General features: G+C 38.4%; 1 protein-coding gene across 1 annotated transcript in view; it reads right to left on the minus strand.

Moving 5' to 3' along the window:
* stk17b (serine/threonine kinase 17b (apoptosis-inducing)) overlaps positions 1-12,991 on the minus strand; it is a 35,280-nt gene that overhangs the window by 15,270 nt on the left and 7,019 nt on the right. Inside the window, exons 2-4 of the mRNA XM_007238856.4 lie at positions 3,598-3,810; positions 1,423-1,561; positions 1,119-1,245 (exon numbers count right to left, since the gene is read on the minus strand). Of these exons, the coding sequence (XP_007238918.1) occupies positions 1,119-1,245; positions 1,423-1,561; positions 3,598-3,810 (479 nt within the window). The remainder of the gene's footprint in view (positions 1-1,118; positions 1,246-1,422; positions 1,562-3,597; positions 3,811-12,991) is intronic.

Genomic DNA, 12,991 nt, shown 5'->3' on the forward strand with positions numbered 1-12,991 from the left:
TCCTTTTCCCTTCTAATTTAAATATTTTTTATGTAAACAAAGTGAAGAGAATTGCCACAGCTATTTACACTAATTAGCGTAACCACAACACTAGCTAGTTCTGTGCAGCTTCTCATATGTAGAAATATCACACATTTTACTAGCTAAAAATAAAAAAGAAAGGTTACTTTTAATCCAATCAGAACAGCAGGATCTGATCTCTATTAAGTGGGGTATAAACACAACACGAAATTAACCACTGTCATACACTAGGGGTGTGACGAGACACTAAAATCACGAGACGAAACACGATCCTGTGTTTACGAGAATGAGACAAGACGAGATTTAAAAATAAAATTTTAAAGAAAACGTCAAAAATGAAAAATGAGTTTAATTTGACAAAATCATATAACGCAAACTTAACAGACTGGTTTTTCTCACACATTGATTCTATAGGAAATAGAAATAAGAATAAAAATAAAAATAAAACTTTTCTAGGTCTTATATAGTGCAAACAATAAGTTTTGTTTTTTCCTCCTAAATCTCTTGTAATTTAACTACGCATAACCATAACCAGTCATATTAAGCCCATGGTTTGTGTTTTTTGTCCTAAATCTCTTGTTATTTAACTATGCATAACCAGTCATATTAAGACTATGCTTGAAGTGCAAACAGAGACAGAACATTTTTTTTAAATACAGTACAGAGCTAAGTGATTAGTACAACTGCCTATGAAACAGTCACGTGAAGGATTTATTTACAGTATTTATATATGGTTTGTGTCTTGTTTCTCACTCTGTTACCGCTTATTGTTTCCACTGGAGCCAAAATGCAGCCGGACATACAACTTAAAAGTAGCAGAAGCATCTATACAAATGCCTGAATTTTCCTCTTCTGCTGAGAGCTGCTCTCACTGCTCAGCCACCACACTCGCTGCTATCGCTACTGGGTTGCCAAATCCCTCTTAAAAAATCCACACTAAACTGTTTTTTTCCCCGCGAGACAGGTTTACGCTTGACGAGAAATATCGTCATGCTTTAATCTCGCGAGATCTCGTGCCATCTCGTACACCAATCTTTGCATCTAAACTAATAATTAAAAACTGTGTTAAAAACACCTTACCAGCTTATGAAACCTACCTACGTACTCAGGAGTTCCCAAGATCTCCCGCAGCTCTCCAGCTGAACCCAGTCGACGTGCCAGTCCGAAGTCCACTAACTTAATATCTCCCAAAGGATTTAAACTGGTTAGCAAGATGTTCTGAGGCTGAAAAATAATTAACATAAAATCTCCTATTAATTTATTTCTTACATATACTAATATTTTCTAAGCTTCGTGAGTAAAATGTGCTACGCTGTTTTTATTCTGTTCAGAAGTACTTGCCCTAGATTACAGTAGAACATCTGCAAAAAGAAAAAGCTGTTAGCTGTAGAGTTCACTGACCTTAAGATCAAGGTGGACAACGTTACTCTGGTGCAGTTGGTGGATGCCTTCTAGAGTCTGTCGGATCAGACGGATGACCTGGCCCTCTGACAGCAGCTCATCAGACACACAGTGTTCAAAAATCTCCCCACCTGCAGCACTGGGGAAAGCATAGACACATATAAACAAACACACACTCGCTTATTAAAGTACAGTAAGGCTACAGATAAACTTGCTGTTATTGCTGCATTTGCTTATGCATGATGACAGCCACACTCACACATCTTGCCTATGTTTGGTGGCAAATTGCTCATCCACAAAAATTAATGCAACTGTATCATTAAAAAATAGTGGTTGCACCACAATTCCACTATACCTCAATGATGATTCCACCAACTATGCTTTCCATTTACAAAAAATATGATATGGTTAAAAACAATTGTGAAAGAATTAAAATGAAGAAATTATATGCTTCTAGAAAGGAAGACGGTCTGGCTTTGCCAGATGTAAAATTGTATAATTTTGCATTTGAGATTAGTGAATTGGCTAAACAATGGACGAAATTAGAAGACGAGACAGCATGGGTTGCAATAGAACGAGAACTGGCAGAGCCAATTCAGCCTTAAGAGGCTTTGTCACACATGGGAAAAAACCCTCAAAACCCAATTTTTGCTTATTCCAAAGAAGTGTGGAATAGCATACACAAAATGTTTAAAATGTCACAACACTCTCAGACATGGTACAATTATGGTACAATCCAGAGATTAAGATATGAAAACAGACTGTATACAGGAAACAATGGCTGAATGCAGGTTTATGGACAATAGCAGATATATTAAATAATGGAATATTCCTGGAAATACTTATAGCTGCGGAGTTGTATAATGTCCAAGCATAAAAGTTTAACCTCACATTATTTGCTGGATTATTTACATTTACCGGGAGGAAATCATCTGAGTGTTATAGAATGGCAGAAAGTGATAATGAGAACAGTATAAAAATACTTCGGCAAAGTAATTTGGGGTTTGAAATAGAAAGTGAAATTTGGTCAAAGATCTTAGGATGATATATTAAGAAGTCCAGGGGTAAACTTATATTTACCAGGGGTAAAATATTGCACCAATATTTGGACACCAAGCAGTCTATATAGAATGGGTCATGACTGCTGTTGGAGATGTCAAAAAGAGAGGTGCACCTTTTTTCACTGTATATGGGAATGTGCTTTGTTACAATTGTTCTGAAAGGGGGTGTAGAAAGTGCTGGGTAACTGGATAGGGAAAAACTACTAGTGTGCCTACAGTTATGCTTACTAGGCAATAGAGATTCAGTAAATTTTAATTTTTATTACAGTTTTAACACTGGAAATAAACCACAGTTAAAGGAATGGTTGCATTTAATGACAGAAAACATGAAAACATGTTAGCTGGGATGTTGGGACAAGGCATAACTAGAAATACAGCCTGGCAAACCCTGTGGGAGCAAGAAATTAATGCAACACAATGGGCACTACACCCAAAACAAGTAGGGGCAGTGCAGCACTCAGCAGCTTCAAAATTACTTAAAGTTTTGACAATTAGTGAGAGCTATAAGCTATATGGAGTATCTGAAGGTATGAGTAAATTGAATATAAGACAAACTAACCATTAACCAGCCAACAGTATTTCATTGAATTTATACTTCTTCAGGGGCACAATAGCGTCACCTCTAGCTGAAAGCAAGCAGCCAGCTAATGATTGTACCTGAATTTACCTTCCTTCAGAGTCATGCATAATGTGGATGGTTCTGCTTTGTTCAATACGTCTTTTAACCAAATAGCTTGCATATAAAATCTGGAAATTGTAAAATGCCATGCACAAAAATAAAACCAAAATTTTATTAGGACCCTTTCAAGATGAATGTAAAGCTTTTTGATACAAATTTTTTTAAGACGTTTTAAGGATCCATGGACTTCCTGTAAAAGATTAGCTGTTCTGGTGACGTGCTCATTTGTTTGGTCTTTAACCATGAAAGTGATTTTCTTGATTGGTCAGCCCAACTGTAATGCATCAAACACAGGCTACTGTAAATTTTATACACTGAAGCAGTTTGTGAGTTTTAGATGCAAGCCATTTCACAAAAACAACCAGAACATCAACCCATGGCTTACATAAAAAGAAATTAGAATTGAGAACATTTACGATCCCACTACAAACTCACTATTCCAGCAGCAGTACAATGTCATGCTCAGTCTCGTAGGCTGCATGCAGGTTGACTACACGGGGGTTAGACTTGGCTGCCTCCAGCACAGCCATCTCATGGATCACCTCAGCTTTGCAGTCACGACCCCTCCGCCGCTTCCTCACAAACTTTGCAGCAAACACTTTGCCTGTAGCTTTCTCCACACATTTCTTCACCACAGCAAATTTCCCCCTGAAACAGACAGAAATAGGGAAGTTAACATTTTAAACAATGTTTCTAACCCCTATTCAGATCCTGGAATCGTTCTGTTATTTTTTCACAGGAAACTAGGTTATCTTCAACTAGATATTAAACACTGAATCATAAATCTCAAAATAAAAACTGTTGTCAGTGCTGAAGATTTATCCCAAACTAAAATGTGTCTTTGTGTTCGTGTCATTGAGTGGTTCATACGGTGTTGTCATTTAGGTAAGCTGTCTTTTCAGGTGTTGTGCAGAATTCTGCCTCCCTGTCAGAATTGGACTCCAGTCGAATAAAGGTATAAACAGGATTCGTGTTCTTAGATACAGGCCTTTAAAATAAACAATAATGTTAAATTGTAAATCAGTTCTCCTCGCATCTAGGTTTCAGACAAGGGCTGAACGATTAATTGCATTTGCGATTATCTCGCGATATTTTAAAATGAGATTCTCTAACCGCACAGGCTGCGATTTGACTGGTCACGTGACTTGGGAGCGAGCCGAGCCGAGGACAAGCGGAGCAAACCCGAGCAGGAGGCAGGGAGGTGGAGAAGTGAAGTCAACACAGCGCACTTTCACACCAGCACTGTTTGGTCTGGTTAAATCGAACTCTGGTCCGTTTGTAACTTTAGTGCGGTTCGATTGAGCAGGTGTGAAAACAGTAATCGCACTCGGGTGCGGATCAAAAAAACCGAACCGACACCAGCTAGAGGAGGTGGATAACGTTAATTACCACAGCTGTGAACAAACACTGTCTCCATGCTCGCGCCGTCTGCGCTGTATTCACCGCTCACAGCCGCGTGACTCTGTTTATTATGTATAAATCTGCGCTGCACGTAGAAACACAAAATCTTCTCGCTGTATTTACTTTTTTCGTATATTTATATTTAACGTACTCCCGTGTCGGACAGCTCTGACCAATCAGAGGACACAGGCTGCTCGCGTGGTTTATTGATGCGCATTTTGGTGCGTTTACATTTATGCCTATGTGAAACCAGACCGAACAGAGTGAGAAAGCGCTCCAAGTAAACAAACTCATTAACTGATTCAGACCAGAGAAACGAACTACAGGTGTGAAAACGCCCAAAAAAAAAACATCACAAAGCCTCGTATGGTATTTGCAAGGCTAAAATGCCAACGACCAGTGCTGCATCTTCAAATACAGAAAATAACGAGTTGGTTAAAGCAGATTCTCTTTATGTTTTTTGCACTTTATTTTTTTATGATGTTACTAGCTGGAGAGCAGTAAGTTCAATTTTTTTATATCTATTTTTTCTATTAAAAAAATGGTGAAAAGGAAAAGCTATTTATATATTTATTTTTCTATTAAAAAAAAAAACAAATGGTGAAAAGGAAAAGCATAGATTTGTTTGCTTTATTGTTATCTGTGCTTTAAATAAATCTGACATTGTTTATTATTAATCAAATTGATTTATTGCTTCTGTTTGTTGAAAAATACTTGAGAAGACATTAAAAAATCGCATTTTAAATCGCAATCGCAATTTATAGATAAAAAATTGCAATTAGATTATTTTCCAAAATCGTTCAGCCCTATCTCAGACACTGTCTTATTACAACATTTCAAGTGTTTTGTTCTGTAGTTTGCTGACAGTGACTGTCAGGAGTGTGTGTAAGAGAGAGAGTGTGTAAGAGAGCGAGGGCATTGTGTAGGAGAAGAGAGAGAGGCACTGTGAGAGAGAAATTTATACTTTTAAAACACACTTTTATTATATCAACTAAAACAAGTAAACGACCAAAATGTTACTTCACATGTACATTACTACAGAAAAAAGACCCCCCCACACACAAAAAAGAAAGATAAACAGTATTAAAAAGTCAACATCAAATTATTCTCATCATCAACTACACACAAAACTTCATTAATCGCCCACAGTAGATTCCCTACCAGTTTACAGTATGCATGTTCTAGTTTCAAACGTGCAGCCACTGGTAACATAGCCCTCGCATCCACTGCCCCTGAGCCCAGCATCTTATACTTTCTGTTCTTCCATATAGCTAGCTTTGCTGTGCCCGACAAAAAAATTCAGCAGTACCAGCACAAACCTTCTCCTTGCTGTATACTTTGGCCCACAAATAAACAGCTGAAAAGAAAACTCTTCACCACAAGATAAAAAACAACCTGCCAAAAGATTAAATAAAGGTCTCAGTCTAGTGCACTGCACAAACAGGTGAAAAACCGTCTCTCTCTCAGGGCAGAAAGGACAGCTTTAATCAGCGGCCGGATCGAGGTGAACTCCATGTCTGTTCGTGGCTATCGCCCCATGTACTATACTTCATTGGAGGCCAGCTGTCTGTGTGGCCAGCAGGCGGCCACCTTCAGAAGACAAAAGAGGAGATGGCAAAAAAGAACTGAAAAACAAAGGCTCCTCAAACAGCCTGTTCCCAGGGGGTGTGATTGACAGCCTAGAGACTGAAAAAACAACAAATCTGTACAATGGAGTAAGGTTCTTAAATTCAGCATCTTTTAACTCCAGACCAAGTCCACCAACTCGATGTAACAGCGTAAACAGCACATCAACCTCTGTGCAGCTTGCAGTTGAAAAGTCATGATCCCCCACCTGATATTCACCATACCTTGCCCTCCCTCTTGAACTGGAACAGATCGGATCCAATGATGACCTGACCAAAAAAAGCTTACTAAGAGTCTTTATACCTCCTGCACCAGACCAGCAGGAGGTTGCAGAACACTAAGTCTGTGCCAAAGGGTAAAGGTGACCAAGTTATTGTCAACTAACACCCTCCCCCAATAGGACAACTGAGGAAGCACCCATTTCCATCGAGTCAATTGGGCACACACTCTCTCCACTATCCCACTCCAATTTCGTTTCTAACAACTCATCTGTCCCAAGAAATACACCCAGCACCTCAGGTTCCCAGGAAGGGAAGGGCAACCTTCTAACTGCACCAGCTTCGCTTTTATCCCAATTAACCCTGCCAGACGAAGCCTTCTCATACAGCTAAAAAGCATTAGCTAAAGAGGCCACATCTTGGTTCCTATTTACAAAGACTGTAACATAATCTATATAGGCAGATAAAGCAACACTTGTATTCTGGCACATTTGTGGAAAATGAAACCCCTCTATCCTGTCCTTGAGTTTGAAGAGCAGTGGTTCAATAGCCTACAGCTGTCCAGACAAAGGACATCCTTGCCTAAGGCCATGGGAGACAGCAATTGCCCTGCTTAACCCACCACCCACCTTAACCACACAAGAAGCCCCCAAATAAAGCAACTGTATCCAAACTAAAGACACCTCACCAACATCAAAAGCTTTAAGAACATTAAAAAGGTACCGGCGATCAACATGGTCAAAAGCTTTCTCTTGATCAAGAGATACCAACCCCCCAGAACCCTCACAGAAATCCAAAACATCCCGTACTTAAAACAGATTATCCATAATTGATCTATCAGGTATGCAATAGGATTTATCCATATGCACCACCTTAGAGAGATAATTCTTGAGCTTATTAGACAGACATTTGGAGAAAAGTTTATAATTAGTGGTTAAAAGAGCAACTGATCTCCAGACAAATAAAAAACCCTTCCCTCTTACATTCACAAATAGTTTCAAAAATCCTCCCAATGCAGTTCCAAAAGTGTTTATAGAAATACCAGGAGACCGTCTACTGTGAGGCTGACCAACTGCAGCAGTTAGCTCCTGCAGAGTCAACTCAAGAGTCCAGAGCAGTTGTGCAATCCGAGTCCAGCCTTGGCAGTCCTTCCAAAAGCTGTGTGGTACAGTCAGCATCGCACGATTCAACCATATAGAGAGCAGAGTCGAAGTCCACTGCATGTTTGTGCACGTCTTTTAAGTCTGTTGTCACTCTGCCATCCGGTAGACGAAGGCAGACCATCTGCTTATGCTGGGCTGGTGAACGTTCCAGGTTAAAGAAGAAAGTGCTTGGGGTGTCAATCTCACTAGGAGCACTAAAACAAGACCTAATCAAAGCCCTCTTTGACCACTCATTGAGACTTCCTGTGCGTTAGCTGGCCAAACTGCCAAGGTCATAGTAAACAGTCATACCAATCTTCAATGACTTTATGTTCTTTTCAAGACTCTAAATAACCTGCCCCACTTATGCACTTGAATTAGCAGCATTAAACGATACCACTTTTTTCACTCATATCTTTAAGTCTTCTGAGCAGACACCTGTGAAGCAGCCTTACCAGCTCTACAGGGCTCCATCTGAGAACCTTCAATTTCAGTAACGGAGATCTGAGACTCATTTCCACCTTCTCAAAAGACACCTCATCCATCCTGCACTCAGCAAGAAGTCAGCTTCTAAATGCCCACAGCAGCAGTACACCCACAGTGTGGCTCTGCAGAAAAGGAGTGCTGGTGTCTGTCCCAACTGAGGAGCCGTATGTTACATGGGCACGCGCACCTCAGTCCAGCACAGTTTTGCACAGGTATGTCCAGTTACAGCTAAATTCACGCTGAAAATCGCTCTTATTTACCTTTTAAAAATCCATTTAAATGGCCGATTACTGTTTTGTTGTTTTCCTCGGGTTTTGAGTGCTCAACGCTGACCCAGCTCCTCATCGGTTTAGATGCAAGACAGAGCGTGGGTGGGGGCGCACACACACACTCCTCTTACAATTTATATATCATTATTGTATGTTTCTATATTTTTTTTAAATCATATAAATATTTTAGTACAATTTATTTTTTTTTTCTTTCTTTGCTTTTTTATCACTTGCTGATTAATTGATTCTGTGGGATAAAGTGTTGTTCGGAAGGAACAAGGGACGAGTGTACTAATGTTAACTTATGCTTTAGTCTGCACATATTCAGTTAGAGTGCGCTATGCAGCGGAGCGTGTTTATACTTCTCCGCTCTGCAGTTTAAACTGCAAAGGTGGGAATGTGGGGGGGGAAATGAGGCCCGGTGGACCACGACTATCCGTGCCGCACAACACCGAGCTAGGGCGAAGGGCTGGGTGTAGGGTACGCGTCGATGCGGGAGTATAAATTGGCTCCACAGAGCTCAGCTTCCAGTGCGTTAGCTTGTTGTGCAAACTGGCTAACATTATCTAGTCAACTGTCCCAGCCATAGACATCTTATACATAGCCTGCCTCCTGGTGTGCCGGTGTGGCCTCCATATTGGAGAAGGCAACCCTGCGCCCCAGTGCATTAAATTACACTGAGGAAGGTGTAAAATACATCTATAATCAGGGGTGTTGCCTGGCCTGGGCTTCCGGGGCTTTAGCTCTGAATATTTTTCTAGCAGCCCCGAATCATTTCGCTCTGCTCAGCTGTATTATTAATGAGGAGAAGGGCCACTGGCCATGTGTGAATGGAAATTCTCAAAACGCCAATCACGGATCCAGTTCAAGGATAAAGTTCTGCCTTTCAGGAGAAACAGCTAATCAGTTTGCTGGTTTTGTGGAGCGTGGTGGGCTATTAGGGAAGCCCCCCGCCTTACTGGGGGGATTTTTGAGTCCTTGCAGCGGGGTGCAGCGCTGATGTTAAAACTAATCTGGATATACAACGATTTTTCTAAAAGAAAGGTAACGGAGCTATCCATATAAACTGTGATGAGATTGTTTATGATAGCTGGTTAAAAAGACACAAATCAAAACACACAGATAAAACCCACTGTTTGATTAACAAATTACAGCATGTGGCAGTAAGTTAGCATTAGAATTAGCTATCTTAGATAGTCAAGGCTTAAGAAAGAAAACTATATATATTTAACTTGCCTTGATGTACCTGATCAGGCAATAAACTACACATTATAGTGTTGAACATTATATATCAGGATACTTACTGTAATATATATATATATATATATATATATAAAATTAACTGGGCTCAGGCCGGATCAGGCCAGGCCAATCCCCTGCCTATAACAATCACAATTCCTATTTTACCCGATTTTTACACAGTTTGGTTTGTTACAAACAGCAGAGATGTAGTAATGACACAGGACACTGCCACACATTACAAATACCTGCTTTTATGCTAAAATACTTTGTATTATGCTTTTTAACCAAGACAGACAAATGGTAAATAAATGCACACATTATATATATATATATAAACTGAAATGGTCTGTGTGTAAAGGCAGAGGCCTTTTAACATGATCAGTGCTTAAATTCACATACAAATCTATTGAACTTTGTAGGATATTCATTAAGTGAGTTACAATTAGTCAGAAAGCGTCTACATGTTATGGAATTTGATCAGGAGACTTCAACCAGAATGTTCACAAAGGGGTGTTCAGATTGACCTTTTGACCTTTTCAAAATAAGCTGAAGTTTTTTACCACACAAGTGTATACGCCATGTAAATATAAAGTTGTTTTAAATCTAGTTCTGAATTAAATGGCACTTCATCACAGTGATATTGTACAGAAATGTTTAACATTGTGAGATAATTAGAACAAATACAGCAATTTAGGTTAGAAATTCCAAGGACGCACTGATTTCTTGATGCCTGGACACTATTGAGGGTGACAATTTCACAATTGTTTTTAATGACTATGTACCTGCAGACTCTACAGTGTGCAACAAGACCAAAATGGAGGTGATGTCAAATATCTAGAGACTAGTTTGAATAAAGCTATTTTGAAACAATTAGCAATTATGAATAAAGAAAATACTTTAACATAGTTGTATTTACAAATTTGTCAGAGCCACTGTTTTTAATATGGCAAAACCAATTAGATGTCAAAAATATTACAGTATGATTGACATATAGTAGGCTTTTTTTGAAACAGCGCCCCTAGTGGCCGGATTGTTTCACCACTTTGCAGGTCACTAAAATGTCTCCATCTGACAAGTTTCATCCTGATTGGGCAACATACATACGTCTGCCAATGTGCCTTGATTGGCTGATGGTGTTCAGCCATTTTGATTGATGAAGGTGCCCTTTAAATGTCCTTTAGAGTTTGTATGATAAATTCTGTATGCAAAGTTTCTGGTTGGTAGGTTGCACAGTTACTGAGATTTTTTTCATAGTTTCAGAGTGTTCCAGATTTAACTGTTGGAGTGAACGGGGCACATATACGGAAGGACTAATTTACAAATGGTGGCCATATTGTTCATAAATTTGAACGTTTTTAATGAATATTAAAGCCCACGCTCTTATGAGTATTATGATACCGAACATGTCAGGGTTGTTTAACATTCCTAGGACTAGTTTGCAAAAGTGTGTTTTGCATATTATGCAAATTAGCAAAAAATCGAAGTGGGCAAATTATTGTGGACTTATTGCTTAACTTATGGTTCTGGAGTTATTGAGCAAAATGTGAAAAAATAATTTCCTTGTTTATAGCGCCACGTATTGACCAATCGGTGCCATTTTTGTTGTCCATCTAGATGCACTAATACTACATCTACCTACCAAGCTTCATGTCTTTACGACTCTATATATAATGTGTGTATTTATGTGTATATGGGTCAATGACGTATAAGGATTTTCAACATGCCAATTTTAAAATACAAAAAATAAGAGTATCTGTTGCAATTGTTAAAAAAATTTAAATGTTGTGAACACATAAATTCATATTAAATTTTAGATTGAGTGATTTTAGTGTATTTTCATTTAGAAGAATTGGCCTTGGCCTTACAAAATGTCATGTGATTTATTTTAAAATTAATTTCTTTAATATACTTTATTTTTATTTTACAAATTCCCACTAATATAAAGTGTCTATAAAAAAATATCTGTATTATTTTTTAGTTTTTGTAAATAATGAGCTCAATTTTGTTTTTTAGTGTCACAATCACTGGTTTTAATGTAGTTAACAGGGTAATTTGTCCTGTAAATCCTATAAAACTGTTAAAATGGGTTCTAAAACACCATTAACTTCAGCATACAATATTAATAGTTAATATTTCAGCAACAGAAAATGGATACTTTATTTTAAATTTAATACAGTTACTGGTTGCATTACATGATAAGTGGTCGCTCCAAATGACAAAGTATCGTATCGTTACTATTTAACTATTTAAAGAGATCAATAAACAATAAATTTAACAAAATAAATAAATACAAAAATAGAATTCCATACAATACCAGAATTGTTTTCAATTTTTTTCCCAATTTATATGACCAATTACCCAACTCACTCATTCAGACTTCCCCTATTATTAGTGATGCCCCAATACCAGGAGGATAAAAACTAGCACATGCCTCCCCTGATACATGTGAAGTCAGACATGAACTGCTGCTGATGCAGCATTTTTCGAGTAGCATCACAGTGCTAATGCTCGGAGGCAAGCACAGCGACTCGATTCTGATACATCAGCTCACAGACGTAGTCTTGTGCTGATCCACATCACCCTAGGAGTGATGAGGGGAAAGAGCACCATTTACTGTACTCACTCTACTGAGAGCTCTTCTTAAGATGGTGTCCTTTTATGTAAAAGAATGTAACTTTACGTTTCATAGACATGTGGTCACTTTGAGCTACAAATTAACAGAAGTCAGGTTAGATCAGTGTTTCTCAACCCTGTTCTTACATGTTATACTGCATATTAACACTGTTCTACATATTCTAGAGCTTCCTCTGCTTTAAAGGCATTTCATAGAGTAAGTGGTGGAATGATGTGTCTAATAAACTGCTGGATATACATGAATAATTTAGGCTCCATAGGGGGCAAAGAGATTTTAACAGGTAAACTCGGTAAATGACTGTTTATTAGCTGATCAGCTGGATCAGGTGGAAAACACAATTTTGGGGCAGTGATCAGGGTTAAGAAACTGCTTTAAACTAAAACATAAAGTACTGTACTATATTCTGGCTATCCACTACATCTGGCTTCTAGATAACTAGTTAACTAAATGAATTTTCGTTCATTATAGCCCACAGTAAATCCTGTAATCCTAAATTAATAAACACAGTTTGACAAAATGAAATAGCGATTAGCTGATCAGGTACAGGTCAAGTTGAACATTACATATATAGTTTTTTTTCTTTAACCTTGACTCCCAATATAACTAATTCCAAAGTTAAGATAACTCACTAACACAGCTGCAGTTTATTAATCACAGTGGGTTTAAACTGTGTGCTGATTCAGAGACGTGTATTTTTAACCAGCTATCAGAAACATATCATCACTGTTGACGTGGTTAGCCTACCGTTACCTTTTTTTTTTTTTTAAATCTCCGTATATCCAGATCTGTTTTTAAATCAGCTGCTGCGGC

This window comes from Astyanax mexicanus, chromosome 11, assembly GCF_023375975.1.
Source record: "Astyanax mexicanus isolate ESR-SI-001 chromosome 11, AstMex3_surface, whole genome shotgun sequence".
NCBI lineage: Eukaryota > Metazoa > Chordata > Actinopteri > Characiformes > Acestrorhamphidae > Astyanax > Astyanax mexicanus.